Raw genomic sequence first — 24,424 nt, 5'->3', positions numbered from 1 at the left:
ACAGGGGGGTGCAGGGGAGCTTGCCCCCCTGCATAAATGGGATGTTAATTTAGCTAGTTAGGGAGTTACGGGAAAGGTAGGATTGCTGTTAAGTGATGAAAATGTCGTGATCGACATTTTCGGCATTAACAGCTATTTTGTGGTATTAGGGACGTTCTGTAATGTGTACTTTCGGTGAAACACTTTGCTAATAAGTACACTTTTTTTTTCAAATTTCGAGATTATAATATATATATATATATATATATATATATATATATATATATATATATATATATATATATATATATGTTTATTTAGCAGTTTTAGCACATTCTAGTCAGGATGTCATGTTTAATTGTTTTTTATAAAAACAGATCTTAATATTTCTGTATCCTAACTAGCAAAGAGGCACCTACATCTGTGTCCATATTATTATTATTACTGTATATAATGTGGTAACCAGCACCTCAGCCAGGCAAACGTGTCTTTCAGTTTAATCTCTCAAGACATATTGATTTTGTTTGTGCCATCTTTTCTTCAAAGACAGATTGAAAATTTAGTGTTTCATTTTTACAGAAGCAAAATAATTATTTGCTTTAGCCACCTTTTGAATAAACGAAACGAAGGCAAAAAAAATGGGAATCCTAGCTTTCTAGAAATGTGTAATGAAGTAAAATGAACACATGAACTTTCTTCTGTACTACAAGTTTAATGGGTGTTACAGAATGATTCTGACTGTAGATTTCCCATGATGACATTGTTCTAACTTTGATTGTGGACGTTAGCTGTTGTTAGGAACATGGCCACTACCAGAAACCTTGCAATCGTTATGCAGCAGTGCTACAGCTTTAGTCATCCCCTTTACTGCACTGCTGATTAGCAATGGTGGTAATTACTGGTGATTCAAAGACATTTACATTATCTTATAATGAGGCCTTCCTGATCATAGCTAATCATGTCTCTGACTTACTTTTACATGGTTGCATAAACTGCTCATTTTGGCTGCAACAACTTACACTCTCATTGGGATTCTTTCTGAATACTAAGGCATTTATGATATACAAACGTCATACTCATTCATTATGGAATTATTAATATGGATGTTTTAATTTTTCTACACAAACATTTTTTCCCCACCCACTGCTATAGTGGTATCCTGGGGTACCTCCCAAAAGACATGTAGTGAGAGTTGGAGACTATATTTAATACACTGCTAAATGTATTGCATAGCACAATTGAACTATGTCTATGTAAATGGAGGACAGCACCATACATGTTTATTCAGCTATCTCAGTGCACAGAAACATACAAAGAGATACATGGTTATTCCCCCATTAAGGTATAATGATGTGAGATGACATAGGTTCATAGATTCATACTAAGCTAACTGCCCTTGCGAGCCATTTTAAGCCTAGCCAATTACCCCTTGTGAGACTCAAACCCTGCACCTTGTGTTTATAAGACAAACACCTTAACCATTAGGCCACCCTCCCTCCCCTCATTTTAGTGAAAATAAGTATATAAATGGCATGCTACTGAGGTAGGTATACATCTCTGAATGGCTTTTACATGCATTTTTATCTATTCCCCTGCCAGTCTCTACTGTTAATTCTGTCCTGTCCTGGAAACAAAATTAATTTATGTGGTCTAATAAGATGATTTATAAAAGCAATGTTTATAATTTAAATTGTATAATTTGTTTTCCAATATATAAGAATATCAGAATATTTCCATCAATTATTACAAAGACATGCCTATGGAGCATTTCTCCCCAGGCCTCTGCTGAAAATATATATATGTGTAACCTGTGGTGGTGGGGCTGCGGTAGTGTTGTCACCTCATAGTAAGACGCTGTCTGGTTCGATTCTCAGCTACAGCGTCTTCTGCATGGAGACATGTGTGAATGGGCGTACCTTTGTTGAAGGTTGTGCATCAGGCCTGGCAAGCCAGTATATAAAAATCAACTGCCAATCATTAGCGGACCGGAGTTCTGCTGTGGCGACCTCTAACTGGGAAAAGCTGAAAAGACACAAACAAATATGTATGTGTGTGTGTGTGTGTGTATATATATATATATATATATATATATGTATACTTGTACAATAACCCACTGCTTATTGATGTACCAAATGCTATTTCTGACTATATATTTCTACAGCAAATGTTTTAAAATATAGCAGTGACATAGCATGATTCCTATCGATCTTAAATCACTTCTGATATTCATATTGAACTGAATTATTCCAGGTGTTGAAGTCTACATATTATAATAGATCAGAATATTTCCAACAATTGGATTGATGTTTATTGTATATTTTAAGGCTCAAAGGGTGACCATTTTGTATAACATTGGTTGGACAGTGATCCTCTTCCAACTGTTTGAAGCTGTTTGCCTTGTATTTGGGGAAGGGAGTTCACATAAAAACATTGTTGCCAAACTGGTTAGTAATTAAATTGAATTATCTTCACGGTTCTTTACAATACACTAGTGGAAGGCATGATTTAGGTTCTTATATAAAGATCATTGTTTGAAAATCAAACCAATCGTGACTCCTTGGATCTTGCAAAAGAATTAGTGGCATCACTATAACCTGAGATCATTAGGAACTGATACATACTAATATCTATTCTTGTTTCTGAACAGCCTGGGGCATTAGATGTATTAGAATATGGACAGAACCGGGTGACGGATCCAAATGCAAGTCAGGTAAAAAAGGTAAGCATGAACTGCTTGTACATTAAAAACATACCAACAATTATGTAAGAGCTAATTGTTTAAGTGAGTTTGTTTGCCTGAATATATAATTTATACCATCACTGCTGTATCCCTCATAGCCTATTCAGTCTTACATGAAAAATCTTAATGACAACCACTCAAGGATTTTCTATTAAGGGACTAAAGCCACAAACAATTACCATGCATTATAATTACAATTATATATATATATATATGGTTCCCCTTCAGCTCTCTCTGTTCTGAGTCAGGCAGAAATAAAAACTGATTAATTAAGGACTCATTCATAAGACAGAAGAGGTCACTATAGCAATAACCCACACCTGGGTGTGGGTAATGCGGGATTTAACCACGGTTGGCGTGGTTTGGTCCCGAAGCCCGAGGGACCAAACAAAGACAACCGTGGTTAAATCCCACATTACCCACACCCAGAAGTGGGTTATTGCTATTATACTATGACATTATTTAAGAAAATAAACAATTACTTTTCTTAAATAATGGCATTGTATAATGCCTCTTTGCTGCCCTTCCAAGAGCTGTCTGGCATCCATGGCAGTTCTGATGTACTGCGCATGCCTACACAGTACATCAGAGTTGTGGCCAGCACGGAGAAAGCAAGATCTCCATTGCTTTTTTACTGTTTTGCTATGTTAAATGGGTTTAACATAGCGAGACAGCTTTAAAATAAGCAACGGAGATGTCCGTTGCTTGTTTTAAAGCTGTCTCGCTATGTTAAACCCATTTAACATAGCGAAACAGTAAAAAGCAATGGAGATCTTGCTTTCTCCATTGCTTTTTTTTTTAAACCTGTCTCGCTATGTTAAATGGGTTTAACATAGAGAGACAGCTTTAAAATAAGCAACAGAGATCTCCGTTGCTTTTTTAAAACCTGTGTCGCTATGTTAAACTCTTTTAACATAGCGAGACAGTGTTTTAAAAAAAAGACTTTTACTAATGGAAAAAGTCCGGGCGACTGGACCTTTTTCCATTAGTATAAGTCGATTTACAACGTGCATGCTGGCCAATCAGCGTGCACGTTTTGGAATATTAATAGGGGGTCATGGTATAATTAAGGTTAATCACTTGTTAACAGAGGGGGTGGAGCTAGGAACTAAAATTTCTATTTAAGGAGTAAACTAAAACATTTCAGAGCTTTACCAGAAAGGCTCATCCAGACTCTGCTACACTTTGCTGTGAAGGAAAGGTTAGTTTGCTTTTATTTTTTGTATTACTGTATTGCCTTTCTATATTTTGAATACTGTAGTTTGTTTTCTTTACCTTGTGTTTTGCTTGCATTCTGTTTTAACAGCATATTAAAACTTTAAAAGAGACCACAGCTCTCTCTGTTCTGAGTCAGGCAGAATTTTTTCCCGTCCTCCCACCCATTTAAGTTGTCTTGTTAAATACCACTGTCTTTCTAGTTGCCCGCCTCTTATGTTAATCTGACCATATATCTCATTTCTCTCTACTTTCACTGGCTTATGTGAGTAATCACAAAATCATCATTTTGAAATCCCACCCCTTCAATTATTTAAATTTATTGGCCATCCTACAGTATTTCATATTACCAAAATACAAAAGTGACCACCCCTTTCAATCCATCTTGCTGTTTTAAAAATAGTAACTCTCCACTAAACCTTAACTTTTTAAACAGGTAAAACTCAAGTTACCTACTTTCACATCTAACTTCTCTAGTGCACACTGCAGAGTGCATTCTTTTCAATCTTATCTTTAAGCATCCCTGTGACTAGCACTTTCTCTAATACCTGCTGGAAAGCACTAGGAAGCCTTAAACTCATACAAACACTGAACTCTCCTTGTTAACAAGGAGAAATTAATAGTAGGCACTAAACAGCCTATAATTGCAAAGTACCTTGCTAAGGAAACAGCTCCTATACTTTACAAAGAAAAAAAAAAAAAGCCCCAAACCAGGCATGTCCAAGGGTCAGCTTCCGTGATTTCTCCTGTCCACCTGGTGAATCTGGGCATACTGGGGCAATGCAGCAATTGCCTCATGTACACAGACAACCCTCTCCTCCTACCACCCAACACTACAACCTGTGAGAGATGCACTTACATAGCCAAAATGGAAGCAAAGCTCTCTCCACCCAAGATTGTGCTAAACAGTCAAGAGGAGAAGGTTAACACCCACACTACACCTCAGGCAACACATAGCCCTTCTAAACCCGCACCACCAACACCCACATATAGCAACACTAAATCCACATATGCAGAGGCCCTTAACTGTAACCTGCCCAAGCAACAAAGACCTCTGAAGCTGAAACGCAAACAAACACCAATCACAACCAATGTGTCACATAGTTCACAACACCAGTGTGCCACCCAGCAACAGCTCCTAAGGCAAGACAATGTACCTGACACTTTAGTCATAGGTGACTCTATAGTCCGGCACACTGATGTCCCTCTCACCAGGTTGAATAAGGAGAAAATTACAGTCAGCTGCCTGTCGGGTGCCAGGATCCGCCACATAACGCATGCACTCAAGTCACTCCACAACAAGTACAAATATGACTCTGTCATTGTCCATGTTGGAGTGAATGACTTGAGACGTACCTCCCTGGACTATATGAAAAGAGACATGGAAGAGCTCTCGGATCATGTGGCCCAGGCAGGTATGACCCTAGCCCTGAGTAGCATCCTGCCTTTGCCCAGAATGATACCACAATATAAGGATAAAATGATTGACTTCAACAATTGGCTGCTTATGGTGTCATTCAAAGGGGATCCAGTATCTGTCTGCCTGGGACGACATGATTGACAGACCATGATGCTTTGCCAGAGATGGTCTGCACCTGTTGCCCCTGGGATTCAGGTTACTGGCTAAGGCTCTTGCCACCCCTATAGTGCCTTTTTTAGGCAAACTTCAAAGGACAAAACCACCACCGTAACAGGTACAAGCATGAAAAATCTGAAGGTAATGCTACTCAATGCTAGAAGTCTAAACCTCAAAATGCACTCTCTCGAGGCACTCCTAAAAATGGAGAACATCGATATCTGTGCAGTAACTGAGACCTGGTTCAAGGCTCCAGAGAGCAGCCCTGCAATACCAGGCTATAACTCTTACCACACTTTTCGGCCACCAAACCAGGACCGAAACACTAAAGGTGGAGGAGTGTCAATATTCACCAAGGATATTCACACCACCAGGCTAGTTGGCCAACACAATGTGTCTGAAATTCTCCAAGTGCAACTAACACTAGGTAAGACTGCAATCCAAATTGTAGCTTGCTACAGATCCCCCACCATACCCCAAGATTCTCACTACACCTTTCTAAACATACTGGAAAATATTAAGACAGAACCAAACACCCTAATACTGGGTGATTTTAACTACCCTGCCATTAACTGGGAAAACTACTCATGTCCCAACACCTTTGCGCAACGGTTTTTGGAATTCATAAATTCCAACGCCCTGGATCAACTAATCCATAGTCCCACCAGGCACTCCAATATCCTAGACCTGGTCATTACCAACATGGGAAATCAATGCTCCATACCTATGGTCACCCTCTCCTTAGTCAGGTCTGACCATAAGCTAATCACCCTTAACATCCACATCCCACCCCCACCCCCCAGTAAAGAAACCACCATAAAAAACTTCTCCAAAGCCAACTTCATGCTACTCAAGTCAGAAGTGACAAACTTCATGACACCCATACAGATGGGAACTGAAAGTTCAACTGCTGAATCCTACACTAAGGCACTGTACGAGCACATCCACTCATGCATGAATCGTGCCATCCCAAATAGAACCAAAATGCTCTCATCCAAAAAAAGGAAACCAATCTGGTGGTCCCCTGCCATAAACAAACTTTACAACAAAAGGAAGAAACTTTTGCAGAAAAGAAGAAAATCCCAGGATGCAAAAAACTCCCTTACTAGCCTCAGTAAGAAACTAAGATGCCTCATAAAATCCTCCAAAGCTAGTTACAAAAATAAAATTGCCAAAGATTCCAAAGACAACCACAAAGCATTCTATAACTATGTCAAGAATCTAAATGGCAATGCTCAGATCAGCTCTGAGCTAAAACAGAATGGCATTAAATATACTGATCCGAAGGATATTGCCAATATCCTGGCAGATCGATTCAGTGCCAACTTCACCCCTCTCACCCCCTAAATGGCCCATCTCAATACCGGAAGATTGCCAAATTCCAGTAATAACGCCACACAGGTACAAAACGCACTCTCTAAAGCCAAGAATACAGCATCCATGGGACCAGATGACATCCCGGGCTGTGTACTACATGAACTACAATATGAACTGGCACCTCACCTAAGTGTCATGTTTAATCATAGCCTCACCTCAGGTTTCGTGCCCACTGAGTGGCGCAGAGCTACAGTTATCCCAATCCACAAGGGGGGATCCACCTTGGATCCCAGAAACTACCGTCCCATCAGTCTGACAAGCCTTATCTGCAAGGCCATGGAGCATATTATCACGGAACTTATAAACAAAGACATTGGCAACCTTCAAACACTGGACCCCACCCAGTTTGGATTTGTGAAGGGCCAATCTTGTCTCCTGAACCTGATTGACTTCTTTGAATCAGTCTCCAGAGCCATGGACAAGGGTAAGGTGGTCCACACAGCCTATCTAGACCTTGCCAAGGCCTTTGACACAATCCCCCACTCTGGAATCATAGATAAACTTACTAAGTTGGGCATTAATCCCTATGTCACCCAATGGGTTGCTAAATGGCTTACTGATAGAACCCACACTGTAAAAGTAGCTGACTCCAAATCCAGCTCCAGACAAGTGACAAGTGGAGTACCTCAGGGTTCAGTCCTGGGGCCGCTCTTGTTTGGCATCTACTTCTCTGAAGTACAGGTCAACACTAAGGGAATCTGGCTAACAAAGTTTGCAGATGACTGCAAACTGGGAGCCATTATTGAATCCCCAAATGGTGTGGATACTCTACAAAAGGGCCTTACAGAAACAGATGCTTGGTGTCAGAGCCATGGGCTCAAGCTCAATGCCAAGAATTGTATAGTTATCCCCTTTGGGAAAAAACATGTATCCATGAATTACCATATAGGTGGCAGTACTCTAAACACAGAAAGTGTGATAAGAGACTTAGGGACACAGGTGGACAGTGGTCTCACCTTCGATAACCACATCGCCACAACAGTCAGGAAATCCTTCTATGTGGCACACCTCATCACGAAGGGCTTTCCATCCAGAAAAAAGGAGGTCATTGTCCCACTGTACTCATCCCTCATTAGACCCATTATAGAATACAACGCCCCATTTGGTATGTACCTCTCAAGACATCTGCAACAACTGGAAAGGCCTCAGAAATACCTCACTAAAAGAATCACAGGCCTAAAGCAGATGCCCTACGCTGACCACCTTAAAACTCCAGCTATACTCTGTCGCATATCGCCTACTCAGAGGCGATCTCTGCTTAACATACAAGGCCATGTCAAACCCAGAGCTGTTGGACATACTACACTTAAAGAAATCCCAATCCCTCAGAGCTACATGCTCCAGGGATCTAAACCTTGTCATCACAATAAACAAAACATGCTGGAGGGATAGGTTCCTGACCCAGAGACTCCCCAGACTCTGGAATAGATTGCCCATACATGTCAAGCAGAGTGCCTCTTTGGACCTCTTCAAGAGGAACCTTGACGATTGGATGGGAGAAAGGAAATTCACCCCAGGGATCACGTCAGTCGCCCTGCTAGACAGGGGTCCAGGAAAGTAAATAATGTGGGAAGAAATAGCCAGGGAATTGTTATGTCTAGGCTTGTATAGGCCCTAGGGCTGATCGCCTAGTACCAACCTATGAACCTATGAAATTCATAAGCCTGAAACCAAAAGCCTGAAAACTCAAAAGTCTGAAACTCAAAAGCCTGAAAACACACAGAATACAAATAATGCTAATATGCCAGTACAAAGACGCTACTATCTACCCACTTACCTTAACCCAAACCCTAACCCTAAGGTCCATCACTATCGCACACTCACCTAATCCGCGCCCTAACCCTAACTCACTTAAACCGCCCCTAACCCTAAAGTCTGTCACTATCGCACACACGCCTAACCTGTGCCCTAACCCTAACTCACTTAACCCGCCCCTAACCCTAACGTAAAAACAATCACACATTTACCTGAACCCAACCTATAACTTTCCACCACAGCGCTAAGAACAGTGAAACCACATTAAAGTCAATATGTGTATTTTGTGTGTTTTCAGGCTTTTGGGTTTCAGGCTTTTAAGTTTTCAGGTCTTTTGAGTTTTCAGGATTTTGGTCTCAGGCTTATGAATTTCGAGCTTATGATCATTCAGGCTTCTGAAGGTGAACTATATATATATATATATATATATATATATATATATATATATATATATATTCATAAATGTGTGTGTGTGTATGTGTGTGTGTGCATAAATGCCTCCTGCCTTTCAAATTCTTATAGTTTTGGTGTATGCTAAGAAAGCAACAGAAACAAAAATGGGTCCTCTCTATAAAATAATTATCACTAAATACAAAATCTATGAGCAAACCAGGCATAACGTTTATTAAGACACATTTGTGAATGTACCATATACTAATTTTGGTGTATGTTGTTTTATTAGAGCATACATCATTGCATATGTTGAAAACAGTTCACGTAATTTCTATCTGATGCCCTATGTGGTCTGTCTAATTTCCTGCTGTGCAAGACGGAAACAGACTCCTGATGCATGCTTACAAAGATGCAAGTATGTTCAGAAAATTTTGGCAGTGGCCTTCAAAAAGAGTTAATTAAATTTCTAAGCATCGAGCAGTCTGTCATATTTTTATTTTCTGTAGTAGGCTTTCTTATGGTTGTAAGAGATACTTTTTGTCTTTCTTGCACATTGCTGATTCTGCTTCTTTCTTCTATCAGTATCTAGGGTGTGCTGTCAGACTGCTTTGCTTCAAGAACGTATATGGTTAATGTAAGATTTTGTGGAAGAATAAGATGACAGCAAAAACAATAAAAGGCTGTGTTTATATGGAATAAACCGGATGTTGCATATCTACAAGAATACACTACTGGCATTTGCACTTCAGAGCCATCAGAATAAAATGATTTTGAGAGTTACCATATTTTTAACAGCATAATTATAGGGTCATACAGTTTCGCTAATTAAACAGCAAAAATCTTCTCAAGACATGTCTTAAAATATAGTACTGGGGCTTCAAAAAAGAAATGCAGTGACACTGCTTCCGTTATAATGATTTCAGGGGACGCTGCTTTACATTAAAGTTCTGGAAGCCTGCTTTTAGTTCACTATCACCATGACACCCAAGATTGCCCTGCATACACACATACATATAAATGACTTATCTAATCATTAAGGAATATTATCTCTCATGGAACCCTAAGTAAAATGAATAATCAGTTATTGATAAAAGTATTTCTCAGTGAAATGCTGGCACTTATCCTGTGTGTAGATACACTGCCTTAATTTTTCACAGGATAATTTTTTGTCTGCTATGTATAGAACCACTGCCCATCTCCCCCCAAAAATAAATAACAGATAAAAATAATACATTTAGCATACATTGTCTCCCAGGGACTTTATCTGCATGAATACATGGTCCTCATATCTTAGATTAGGTTTTGTTTATAGCATACTCAGACTGCGAACATCCAAAGGTTCACATGTACATACTAGCATATCCAGACTGAGAACATCCAAAGGTTCACATGTACATACAAGGCATACCCAGACTGAGAACATCCAAAGGTTCACATGTACATGCTAGCCTACTCAGACATGAGAACATCCGAAATTTCACATGTACATACTAGGCATACCCAGGCTGAGAACATCCAAAGGTTCCCATGTACATACAAGACAGTTAGTCTATAGGCATTACAAACATAACCCATAAACCAAATTCAAAAAGTCTCTCCAATGTCAAAGAGGGCAACACAAGATAAACCAGCGGAAATATTGAGGCTACCCATCCAGTAATCTAGGTTTACCTTGAAGCTGGCAAGGGTGCTGTTATGCTAGCCATGTGGTGTAACATGATCCAGAGATCTAGGATATATTGGGATATGAATAAATTATATCAATGCGTCTTACCTGCCTGTTAATGAAGGTTTAGTTTTTTTAACTTGGTATTTGAGAAAACATCTGCTCTTCAGAGGAATAGGTTAAGCAGATCTTTTATGAAAGGCTAGCCACTGATCACCATGGAAGATTCTCTAAGAGACTGAGTACATGGAGAAGTTTGCCAGTTTGTACTGATAATTCTGATAATCAAAAGTCTAGAGGCCACTACTCTTTGTACTTCAGAATCACTGAGGTCTTTTATTTTGAGTGCTATGTTTAGACAAATACATTCCAAAAGGGGTATTCTATTCAATAATGGGCCTGATGAAAAATGAGTAAAGGGGAATTAACACTTCTTTGGCTCTAGGAGAGATACCCTTGGAAATTAGGTGAGACAGACAGAATGCTTTCTAAACTACTGCGAAGACATAATAGACATGATAGTTAAAAGATGATAAATGATTAACAAGTGTGTATAGATCTCTTGTGACAGTGCCTGATTGGAGGGGTGTGGCACCTATATGGTATGTTGTGGAAATTTTTAGTTCACCAAAATGACTTGTATTACATTTTACACATTTATTTTGAAACCAATGTCCTTGTACCAATTATTAACATAGTCTAATCCATACTGGAGCAACTGTGTGAGTGTAAGACTGCATAACAACATCCAATAAAAACACACCTGCAAATGTAGATAACTGTAAGACAGGAGTGCTGACCTGTATAGCTGAGAACCAGATGTCAGCTCAGAGATGACCAACAGTGAGCTCTGTGGTATACCTTTGGTAACTTTTTTCTTTCAAAATTGGCAGCTGTAACTCTAACAGCATGGGCTTTGTCAGACAGCCATTTAGATATTGACTGTACATGTTGATTATATTTAGATTTTCAAGGATGTAAATAAAATCTGCATGGAGAATAGTGTTACACGTCTTTGCCAGATTCAGATATGTGTACCACATAACTGCTCTCTACTGCTTCAGTGACTTTTTTCAAAGAAATTAACAAGGTTAAAAAGGCAGTACTAGCCTTTGACAAAGCTTAATTGATAAGGGTCCAGAGTTAAGAGTTTTTCAATGTCCAGATTAATGAGGTTTAAGATAATATGTTACACAGCTTTACATACGAGTCGAGAGAGACTAATGAGTTTGTAGTTACCAAGGTCCATGGGTGGGCCACCCTTGTCTAATAGTGTTACAGTGGCTGTTTTTTCAGGTCTTGGGAATGTAACCAGTGAAGAGGTTCAGAATAAAGAGATTTAATAAGTGTTCAGATAGTCCATATTTGGTACTAGTAATACAACTGGTATGTTATCAGGGCCCATAGATTAAATGTTCTTAGCTTTTTAAAGGCTGAGAGGGCTTGTTCCATAATAATAAGGGCATGGCTGGGAATGTAGAATCTGTGGAATAGTTGTAACTGGATGGAGTACAATTTGCACTAAATTTGTTAACTATGAAATTAACTATTTCCTTTGGGTCTGAATGAGCAGTATCTTCTGGACTAGCTCCAAACATTGTTAGATTTTTAGGTCTTAACTATCTGACATGGTTAATGGAAGATTTGTAGTTATTTTTGGTTTCCTTAGCTATTTTATGTTAATGTTCAGCTTTGTTCTTAACTACCTTACATAGTTAAAAAATATTTGTAATTTTTGGTTTCAGTGGCTATTTTATGTTGATGTTCATCTCTAGACTTATTAATGGCTCCCTTAAGCTTTTTAACAGCTTCGTTAAGTCTGCTCTTAAGGTGGTTAAATGAGACCTCGTATAAGCATTAAGTAATTTCCCCTTGTTATATAATTTATTTATATGGATACCCAACACAGGAATTTGTTTTTAAATTTATCATTATACCGAGAGGAGTACTGCAAGGGTAAGGCAATTACTGTGCTGAAGGATTGCTAAGCTTAATGGGAAACACACCCATCAGCAAATACACAGAGCACATATGAGCACATTCAGGCCTGCTTTGTGCTATCACTTTGGGTAAAAAACACTTGCCAGTTCTATAGCTTATATGTATAACACATCAGCAAAACTCATTTTAATAATGTGAGGAAAGAGTCATGTCATCTTGGGAAATTGTAGTGTTACAGTTTTTACTGTGGGGGCATTTACTCAGTAGTGTTATATGCCTGACATTACTTATACTAATGAAAAGTGAGCTATAGGTCAACAAGTGGTGGGCCAGATGTCAAGTCAGCTCTCACAGAGATGGAGGCTATACCACCACATGGTCCCACAGTGTGGTGCTGGATATTGGTGCACAGCTTCACCAGGCAGCAAGAGTATCTAATGGAGATCCGGCGGTCCCAGGTACATAGCACTTTCCCTCTGTAGTAGTAGCCACAAGTCCTCTTGATCCATTAGTCATTGGCCAAGTTATTAAAAACTGTCTAACCTGGGTTATACAGGAAAATCATGGATTCAGTCTGTACAGCCATCTTCATAAGGTATGCTATTTAAATATTTGTTTATTACATGTTATTATTCTTACCTCTGACTTTCATGTATACCTTTGTTGCTAGGTCATACTTAAACAGGGCATTGTGCCTTGTTGTGCTGACAGGTGATTGTCTATCCAGCAGCACCACTGTGGAACTGCCAATCCCTGATGCTGGAGGTTCTGCAAACTCTGATGATGATGGTGGGGTTGAGCTGACACGGACAGGGTCTACAATGTGTATGTTGGACACAGGAAATTTGACAACTGTGTACCCTGCACAGACCATGAACACATCCTCTATGCCTATGAACACCCAGGAGACCCAAACCACATAGGAAGGGCAGACTAATGGGAACACTAGCAGTCAGGTAAGTGTGGTATCTTGTACTAGACACTTGTCATGATCTGACCTTAGTCCCATTTGGTAGGGGAGTAGACACAGGACGGTAGGTACTGGTGCTTGCTGAAGACATGTATACCACCATCTCTCTGACGTTAGTGTGCCAGTGACGACAACCCAGCATATGTGCTGGGCTATCATGGAGGCACAGGCTAGTTCCATTTTAGCTATGGCAGAGTTAGTTGATGCAGAAGGTGCAAGATTAACTATGGCAGTGAATGCACTGTGATTGTTTTGCTAGAATATGTTACATACTAGAATGTGTCATTTCCTCTCAAGCTCACCTGCTGTGCATGATGTACCATCCACAAAGTTGTCCCACTACAGCCTCCATACTTGGTGGTCATCATGGTTATAGATGATCTAGATATCACTTCCACAGCTACCTCTGTTGTGGAGGTGTTTAAGGCCAGGAAAGAACATCCACTGGTTTGTGTCAGTCACATTACTGGCTTGTGTCATAACAGATATCCATAATTTTCACAAAACATGCTGATATTTAACCAGGGCTGTTGTATGATCATTTGAACTCTTTATAGAGTTAGTCCTTGTGGGCAGATGTATGCATGGGATACTCATCTCTACCATGCATGCCCTGGACCTGTCCAGTAGATCTATATGCAAAGCTGCAAATACTGCCGAGGCCGTGTCACAGCAGACACACAGTCATACAACCACAGTCCCCAGTACATCACACAGATAAACACGCATTTTCAGTGACAGTGGCCCTTCACTAAACCTTTCATGTTAATTTCACCCCACTCAAAGCCCATACACACAATTACATTCTTTCCTTTAATTGTCCTCAGCACTCTCACATTTCCCTATGAAAGACATCCACAAATATTCTCCCACTTCAGTTGTGCAAAGATAACTGTGTCTTGCCATTTGTACATTGTTACTTGGGTTGTCTTTGCCTGATGCACAGTGTGGCCAGCTTCTGCATGAATAGGTATAGCTTGGTGTTGGTTTTGCATTCATCACTTTTACTAGTAGTATCTGCTTTTTTGTGCCCTACTATGGCCCTTAGGTATATGCAAGCCACTGCCTCTTTGCCAGTGCCATGACATGCTGTGCCTACCTCTGTCTAGAACGATAATTCTTTGCTGCTGATTTGTCCAATAACACTTCATCTGGCTCACGCTCCACTTTCTGGAATGCAAGGGACTGCTCCTTCTGCAACTGACCCCACACTGCTAAAGCTACTTTCTAATTATGATATTGTGCAACAGTAGCATAGCTAGGGTGACCTCTAGGTTAGTGGCAACTCATGAAGCATCGGAGACCATCCAGGTGCAGCTAACCATAGGCAAAACTGCTATACAACTGGCTGCATGCTACAGGCCACCCTCCCAATCTCGAGAGCCCCACTCAGCCTTCCTGAAGACATTGGAAGATATAAATGTCTCACCAAATACCATCATATTGGGAGACTTCAACTACCCTAACATAGACTGGGTGCACTATTCTAGCCCTAACACCCTAGCCCAAAGGTTCCTGGAATTCATAAACTCAAATGCAATGGAACAGCTAGTCACCTCTCCCACAAGGGGGGATAATATACTAGACCTGATCATCACAAACATGGGGACAAAATGCTCCACACCGGAAGTATTGCCCTCACTGGTGAGATCTGACCACAAACTAATCACCCTGGATATACATTTACCACCTCCACCCCCAGCACAAAAGACTACAGTGAGAAACTTCTCAAAAGCCAACTTTACACTTCTCAAGACTGAGATGGTTTCATTTAAGCCCACAGGGCCAATGGAAACCACATCCCACAATGCTGAATCCTACACAAATGCTTTCTACGGACATCTCCAAGAATGCATGGATCGTGCAATCCCAAATAAAACCAAGACCCTCTCCACCAAAGGAAAGCATCCTGTCTGGTGGACCCCAGCCATAAACAAATTGTATAACAAAAGAAGGAAGCTACTGCAAGAAAGAGCAAAATCCCATAAAGGGAAGGCATCTCTGGTCAGCACTAGTAGAAAGCTACGTTCTCTCATAAAAATATCCAAGGCCAACTTTGAGAGAAAAATCGCCAAGGACACTAAAGATAACCACAAGGCATTCTTCAGTTATGTTAGAAACCTGGGCAGAAACACTCAGATATGCTCAGAGTTAGTACACAACGACAAAAAATTTACCGAACCCACAGATATTGCTAACATTCTGGCAGACAGGTTCAGTGCAAATTTCTCCCCTCCCTCACCTCCAAAAGAATAAATACTCATCCCAGCTGAATGTAACCTCCCTGTCATCTCTGATGTCCAGGTGAGAACCACCCTCAGCAAAGCAAAAAACACAGCATCTATGGGACCTGATGGTATCCCCGGCTGCGTGATACGTGAACTCCAAGAGGAGCTAAACCCGCATATAAAAATTTTATTTAACCTTAGCATTACTACAGGATATGTACCTGAACACTGGCGTACAGCAACAGTGGTCCCACTCCACAAGGGAGGCTCCACTACAGACCCTGGGAACTACCACCCCATAAGCTTGACCAGCCTGGTTTGCAAAGCTATGGAAAGAATTATTATGGAACTCATAAACAATGACATTGGGGACCTACAGACACTTGATCCCACCCAGTTCAGCTTTATAAAGGGCAGATCCTGCCTTTTGAACCTGGTCGACTTTTTCGAAACAGTCACTAGAGCCATTGATGAGGGCAAGGCAGTCCATACAGCCTACCTGGACTTGGCTAAAGCCTTCGACACAATACCCCACTCGGGGATCATAGATAAGCTAAACAGCTTAAATGTAAATCCATATGTCACAAGATGGGTTACAAACTGGCTAAAGAACAGAACCCATAAAGTCAAGATTGCGGGAGCCATGTCCTCAAAGCCAGTCACAAGTGATGTCCCACAGGGCTCTGTCCTGGGACCCCTCTTGTTTGGCATTTACTTCTCAGATGTGAAAGCAAACATGGGAGGGTTGTGGCTGACAAAGTTCGCAGATGACTGCAAACTAGGCGCCATAGTCGATACACCAGCTGACACATACATCCTACAGAAAGGCCTCACCAAAACAGACAACTGGTGCTGGAATCACAGCCTCAAACTGAATGCCAAGAAATGTATAGTCATCCCCTTTGGGAAAAACAAAATACCCACAAATTATCACATAGACAGTAACCCACTGAGTACCGAAAAAGTAATCAGAGACCTGGGGACCCAAGTTGATAGTGACCTCTCATTTGACACCCACGTTGCCAAAGTGGTTAGAAAGACTTTCTACCTTGCCCACCTTATCATGAAGGGGTTCACATCCAGATCAAAGGAGGTCATTGTGCCCCTGTACTCCTCCCTTATCAGGCCCATGATTGAGTACAATGCCCCATCTGGTATGTATCTCCCCCGGCACTTACAACAGCTGGAGAGACCCCAGAAGTACCTCACCAAGAGGATCAAGGGTCTCCAACATATGTCATATGCTGCCAGGCTAAAGAAACTCCAGCTCTATTCAGTAGCATACCGCCTGCTTAGAGGTGATCTGTGTCTGATGTACAAGGCCATGTCCAACCAGGAATTGATGGACATGCTCCACCTCAAAAAATCAAAATCCATAAGAACCACGAGAGCCAAAGATTTAAACCTCAGTACAAACATGAATAGAACATGCTGGAGGAACAGATTCATAACTCAGAGGCTTCCCATACTCTGGAACAAAATCCCAGTCCATGTTAGGCAGAGCCCCTCACTGACTCTCTTCAAGAGAAATCTTGATGAGTGGATGGGAGGTTGTAGGTTTACCCCGGGGGTCACCCCTGTGTCGCTACTTAACAGAGGCACAGTAAACTAATTTTAATAAGTGAGGGGGTCTTCAATGTGTCACTACTAGACAAAGGCACAGTATTCTGAATTTATTCTATACACCTTAGTACCACTACATGGGGTGGCGAAAGCCACATCTCTAGGGCTAGGCTTGCAAATGCCCCAGGGCAGATAGCCTAGTACTAAACTGTGAAACTATGAAACTATGAAAGTGGGTCAGCTGCCCTGGGTAGGAACTGTTAGGGTGCGAACAGCCATCAATCATCCTGATTACTCTTTAGTGCAATACTGGCTTTTAAGTCAGTAATACATTTGCCGTCAGATCTGAGCAGTATAGCACTCAAGGTGTGGACTAAATTGAAGCAACTGCTTGCTACATTGTAGAAGTCAGTTTGCTAAAGTTTTTTTTTTTAAATAAAACCTGAGTGCTCTAGCTCTCTGTGAAGGGTCTAAACTGTAGCAAGCAGTTTGCTGTAGTTTAAAAGTAAAAAACAAATGTTTTTTCAACTAAAATATGAGTGCTGTAGTGCTCCCTGCAGGCATGGTATTTGTAGCAAGCAGTTTGATACAGTTTTAATAAAATAAATGGGCAATATCATATAAGTCCCACAAGGTGTTCCCTCACTCCTCTGTGGTATGTAGAAACCCCATATGATCCCCCACATGCTGAAGCATGGCATTGAGAAACTGAGGATATTCAACAGTATTCACTTAAACAATGTGTGTTGTTGCGGCATTTATACATTTGAGTCACTCCACCATCGTTTCACCTTTTTTGAATATATCAAACCACTCACTTTAAAAATTTCATAATGTTGTTTATTACTATATCAGTACATGGCCATTACTATATAACATGACTGGCAGCATGGCATTCCCCACTAGAGTTAAAGGTGTCCCTGAATCACACACACCCTGCAAGTAGCTGATCATCACGCAGATTCACTCACCACAATTTGGCAAAGTTTTCTGAATCCTAGCCTAAGTAGCCTCTTCATTTCAGTTCAACACAGTTAACTGGCTTTTGTTTGTGAATACTAAACCCTTCAAGGATGAAGAGACTCTCTCCCTTTTGCAGTGGGCTTTATAGTACCCAAAGGGTTTAGTATTCGGCAATATTAGCAATTGCTTTTTTTTAGACATTACTAGTTATATAATTAATGTATTATGCCAGTGCATGGTTTGTGACCTCTGAAACTAGCGTTCCCTGAATTGCAGATGGAGATTTGCATGTAGATTTATGGTAGCTTTTATGGAATACTGTTACCTTTGTCTTTTACTCATTCAACCTTAGGCTATCAGAGATCCAGAACCTTGCGATATTAAATCGCAATTGCAGCTCATAAATGAGAGTACCAGCATTGTTGGATGAATGAAGAAGTGTAGAGTCAACAGGGTATTGGATTAATTGGCTGTCATTAGTGTGTTGGCACATATTTTGGTTATTCAGTATTAGTGGCTGCAATGTAGATCCCTGATGAACTCTGTTATTTGAAGTAAAAGCATGTGACTATTAGTCAATGCACAGTTGTGACACAGTATTTCAGGTAGTTGGAGAAAGAATGGAACACTGTAGTTAAGCATTCTAGCCTCTGTAACCTTGCTCTTAAAAGATAATGGTTATCACATTAGTGGCTCTGGAAAAGTTAAGAATTATTATGCCAGATAAAAATCCACTATCATTGTTGGCAGCAATATGATCCAAACATTTTAATAACCATTTTAGATGAGATGGCCTGGTGTAAACCCATGTTATATGTGGCTTAATTAATCATGCTCTGCTTGACAGCCCATGAGATGACGGTTCGTTATAAACTTTTCTCAAAAGAATCCATGCACAAAATAAAGTGATCTTTTTTGCAATTTTCTGTTTTAGATGTTTTTCACCTTTGTGTGGTGTTTTTTTCCATAGCTCCAGAAAGAAACATGTAGTGAGGCTTCCACATAGTTCTTTTGGTTGTTTATTTACTGTTTGCTTGTTTGCAATATACAACACAATAGGTGGTTAAAATTTTTCTAGTTATGCTGGAAGCAGATTGTCTGCTGAAGTGTAGTTGTGATATTCCAGATGAAAGCACTTTTTATACAAAATGTATGTGTGTTGAAATGTAAAGTTGTCGGCTGTTTGAGCCAATTAGCAGGGTTTGATAGGTAGGCTTTTAAGCTGGCTGGAATGCTTTAGTATAATAGTATGAAAGCAGTCAACAAATATATTTGTTGTACCTCCGAGAACAGAAAATCTTAGTGTTTATTTGGGCTTTCACTGGTGATTTCTCAGGATTTTGTTTATATCAGCTCAGAATGCCTCTGTTTACAGAAACAAATACAGGTTGGCTAGGTCATTTTTTTCCCTTATTGTCACATTTATCCACAGATTATCACGTTTCTTATTTTCTTCTTTTTTCCTCAAAGGGCATCTTTGTTTAATAGATCCAAGAAGGATACAGAGTGCTAAGTTAAAGTCTTCAGATTGTTTGAAGCATACCCAGTTCATGGCTATAATGGTTTCAGCTTTTTACTGTAAAGGAAGATAATAAAGACTTATCATTTCTATAATTTTCCATGTTTTGTGGTTCATGCTTACAGATGTGACTTGCTGTAGCACCACTGCTTCTATACTTCTTTGGCAGTTTTGTCAATAACAAGTCTGCAGCATTTACCACTCCAGTATGAAGGGCTTTTATTGCTGGATATGCAATTATATACAAAAACCCTCCAGAGCAGATTCAGATGATAGGTCCTTATTATGAGGACCTATGTTATTCCATCTAGTATTGAAGTCCCCAGGAGGTAGGAGATCACCCTTACTTGGCCATAAAATTCTAAAATGGACTCTAACAGTAAGTGTTACAACTACTTTTTATTTAAGAAACACAACATGTACTTCAATTGTTATAACTTTTATTAAGTATTTACATTTTTAAGCATATGGAGCCAAAATGTACCCCTTCCCAACATCAGAAAATAGTAAATATATAAATGTAGTAATAACACCAAAAAGTGTCACTTGCTACACTTGGGTAACAGACAGTGCAAATGTGGTTATGTACAGAGATTTACTGTACAAAGTAACCCATAGAAAAAGCCACAGAAATTATACCTAAGAATGTAATTATTATATTGATAAGACTCTAGATGTTGCTCTTTTTTGGATTATGCCACTGTATCAAAAAATAGATGGTACAGCTCAAAGTTGCCCATGCATATACTCAAAAAGAAACAAAACATGAATCATGAATATACACTGGCATTAGGATGTCTATAGAAGAAGAAGAAGAAGAAGATTAGGATGTCTATATATGTTTGAGTTAGCAAAGAAATAGTCATATATTTTAAAGAACTGCAAAGGTGGTTTTCATGATATTTAATTTATTTGTTAAATGGATATGCCCACTGGACACAAGTTTCTCTTTTGAAGGGCAGCTCTTTCTGGTTAAGTGACTGCTCAGAATCATACAGTTTGCAAAAGAAACTGCAGGTGCAAACACAGAACTACTGGGTGGAGCTTATTAATAATATATAATTTTAACTTACCGACCTTAACTGCCAGACTGTAATGCATATCTCCACTTATAGTAGACATTATTGTACAACTAAAACACCCATATGCATGAAAATGTATCACTTGTGTATCAGCAAATATAGATGGAAGCAACATAAAGCTCCATTGTCTCAATGTCGACTTTTCAAAATAATATAATTGATAATAAGAAGAAACTCTGGGTGATGATGGTTAAACCCACCATTTCCCACATCTTATTCCTACCATTTAATCATTTATTTATAAAAAACCAAAAAACTAAAAACTAAAATAATGTGAATAAGTGGAATCGTACAAGTCTGAAGAAGGCGGAGGAATATCCCTCAATAAAAGCGCTTATTACATCATTAAACAGTCTGTGCTGTTGCTGCTTTGTCCGATTCCACTTATTCACATTATTTTAATCATTTATTTAATTAATTCAGTTTTTTTGAGTCTTAGCCTCACTATGCTTACAATCTACTTTCAGTGCAGACATGAGGAATTTACAAAATTCTGGGTGGTTCACAGGGGAGATTTTCCAACAAATGTTTGATGAGTACTGTAAAATTTTTAACAAACACCAATATTACCACCATGTTAGACAGTTAATAGATTATTTTAACATCTTACATAAAGGATGGCACCTTAGGGATGCTGGACCCCACCACTGGTGCCCTGAGGTATCCGAACAGGAATATGAATCCAAGCATGACAATGCTTAACCAGTAGCATTGAACTACTGCAGCATTTATTGTCAATAGAGTAAAATACATGCAGCATTGTGTTTTGTAACTGTGTTTGTACTGTATGAAGACAGGATATTAACTAACTAGAAGGATGGCACAGTAAAGGAAAACCGAATAACACAAGTACGCTCTCTCTCTGATACACAGAAAGACACAGATACATCATTAATTAAAACACAGCTACACTGTGTAAAGATACTGCTGGATTAAAATTCACAATAGAAGAACAGTGAAATATGCATGGTCTTATAAATAGGGTTTCAACTTAGACAAAGCTATGTCTGTAAACATAATCTTTCTGCATTCCTAAACACTGGACCAAGATAAACAATTTGTGAAGGTGTTGTAAAGAAATATGCAACACAATCTAAAAACAGTAAAGGCACAAACAGGACAATTAGGAATAAGTTTCAATGGCAGTAGAGAAAATGCCAACAATAACTAAGAATAAATATGTTTTAACCATATTTTTCTGTAAGCAGTCTCTAGGATTGTATGTAACCCTATTGCACTGTATGTAGTTTGCAGGACAAGCATATAATGTAGTTTTCACTTGACAAGGTACAATTTTCCACAAGACCATAAAGATTCTTATGTCTTTTGAATGACAGTGTGTGTGTGTGTGTGTGTGTGTGTGTGTGTGTGTGTGTGTGTGTGTGTGTGTGTGTGTGTGTGTGTGTGACTTGCTTAGCAAACTCTGCCTTCTTAGAACAGTATAAGTGAATATTTATGCATTTAAGTCCTGCAAGGCACAACAGAGAACTAAATGGTTATTTCACCTTAGGTGTGGCCACCAGCATCTTCACTTTAGACATAACTTTTTTCTATTTTATTATGATTCTTGTTGATGGCTGTTCTGATACTACAAAGGATATGAGGAAAAAGTGAAAGCAAAAATAAAGTGAGCAGCTGGATATTATGTAGAACCACCACCCTCTCACTCCCCCACCAAAAGAAAACTATGGGCCTAGCAAACCTTACTCAGTCATTTACTATGTTTCCCTATTTAAGTTTTTGAGATGCCTGTATACATTTTTTTATAGAATTTTTATCTTCTTTGTTCTAATGATTCAAAAACTGAAAAACAGTGCACATGGTTATTTGTCTGGTCCAGTGAGCGTTGTTGTCACTTGCTTTTGGAATTCCTATTTAAGCAGGGACTTGGTTCTCATGATGATTAACAAGCTGGAGATTTTCTCTGAGGAGAAGTCATATATTGCTACTGAATTTCTATTTTCATGGAGGCCCTTCAAAATCTCAGCTGGCAGGCATAGCGTATAGCAAATGATAATTGCTGAAGCATGCTAGGTTACAGTTGTCATGGAGACATGAGAAAAAAAAAACAGAAGAATAAACCAAGCTTTATATTGTTCAGGGCCTATAAGTGTTAGCATCTGAAAAGTCTTGAAATGCTCGAGTGCGTGACGAATTGCAACTAAAATTAAATCTCACTGTAAATAAGGTTTACTTTGACATTTTCAAAAGCAACAGCTTTGGTGTGATTTTGTTTATGGATGAAAGAAAACATCTTTTCAGAGTTAATAGAGCCAGACGTTATTTTTTCTATTCTGCATATCTACCTATCATATCTAATTTTCTTTAACTATTTTAAAACTTATTTTTCTTTCTGCCTTTATACCATTAAATATTGTAATCCTGTTTGTCCGCGTTTTTGTAGGTCACTGTTATCCCTTAACACCCTAAACCCCACCCTTTATTATGCTGTTCTGGAACTTCACTACAGCAAAGTATTTAACTTTTTGTTATTGCCAAAATGATCCAGATAACCACTGTGTGGTTGTTTGGAGGAGAGTGGTAGCATTGACAGGAATTTGATGAAATTTGTTCATGGAAGGCACGCTCTAATTTGCTGTAACCCTGAACACAAGGTAAGAGAATGATAACATACAGGACCAATAAAGTTCAACATTCCTTCTGAAAGGGGGTATACAAGCAGTAGGCCTGAGATTTCCCTCTTACTAAGCTCACTGCAGATCTTTCGCTGTACTTTAGGTCCTTACTGCTATGCTTTGGAAAGCTGAATTGATACTCCATCTGCAGACTTTCGAGTGCCATTTTGTGAGGGGTGTGAAATCATGTTCATGAAGAGCAGTGAAGAAATGGGGGACACTGAGCGGTGGCTTCACAACATATTTTCTTACTTCATAATTGAGTGTTTGCACCAAGTCAATGTTTACTGCTCCGCATTAATCTTGTTGGTGCTGCCAAGGTCAAGAGATCATGCACCAACATTGGCAACATAGTTCTGGTTTTGGAGAGGCAGATTACAATTCAAAAGCAGGGTACCATTCTTTGAGTATCTTCATTGAGAGGTTAGAATTTTCCTAATGATTACACAATACTGTCATTGTCCTAACTTATGCTAGTGGATCTTCTGAACTCTGGGTTGAAAAGATAGCTGTGACTGGATAAATATTACATCATACAATAAGTCTGGCAGTGCAGGTATACCTGGATAAATATTGCATCATACAATAAGTCTGGCAGTGCAGGTATAACTGGATAAATATTACATCATACAAGAAGTCTGGCAGTGCAGGTATAACTGGATAAATATTACATCATACAAGAAGTCTTGCAGCACAGGTATAACTGGATACATATTACATCATACAAGAAGTCTGGCAGTGCAGGTATAACTGGATAAATATTACATCATACAAGAAGTCTGGCAGTGCAGGTATAACTGGATAAATATTACATCATACAA

General features: G+C 39.4%; 1 protein-coding gene across 1 annotated transcript in view; it reads left to right on the top strand.

Moving 5' to 3' along the window:
• Nucleotides 1-24,424, top strand: part of RGS9 (regulator of G protein signaling 9) — a 1,872,571-nt gene that overhangs the window by 1,484,911 nt on the left and 363,236 nt on the right. Inside the window, exon 9 of the mRNA XM_044085112.1 lies at nt 2,627-2,698. Coding sequence (XP_043941047.1) covers nt 2,627-2,698 — 72 coding nt within the window. The remainder of the gene's footprint in view (nt 1-2,626; nt 2,699-24,424) is intronic.

This window comes from Protopterus annectens, chromosome 10.part0, assembly GCF_019279795.1.
Source record: "Protopterus annectens isolate FY-2018-M chromosome 10.part0, PAN1.0, whole genome shotgun sequence".
Classification (NCBI taxonomy): Eukaryota; Metazoa; Chordata; order Ceratodontiformes; family Protopteridae; genus Protopterus; species Protopterus annectens.
Note: the sequence above shows the minus strand (reverse complement) of the source record. Positions and strands in the feature narration are given on the sequence as shown.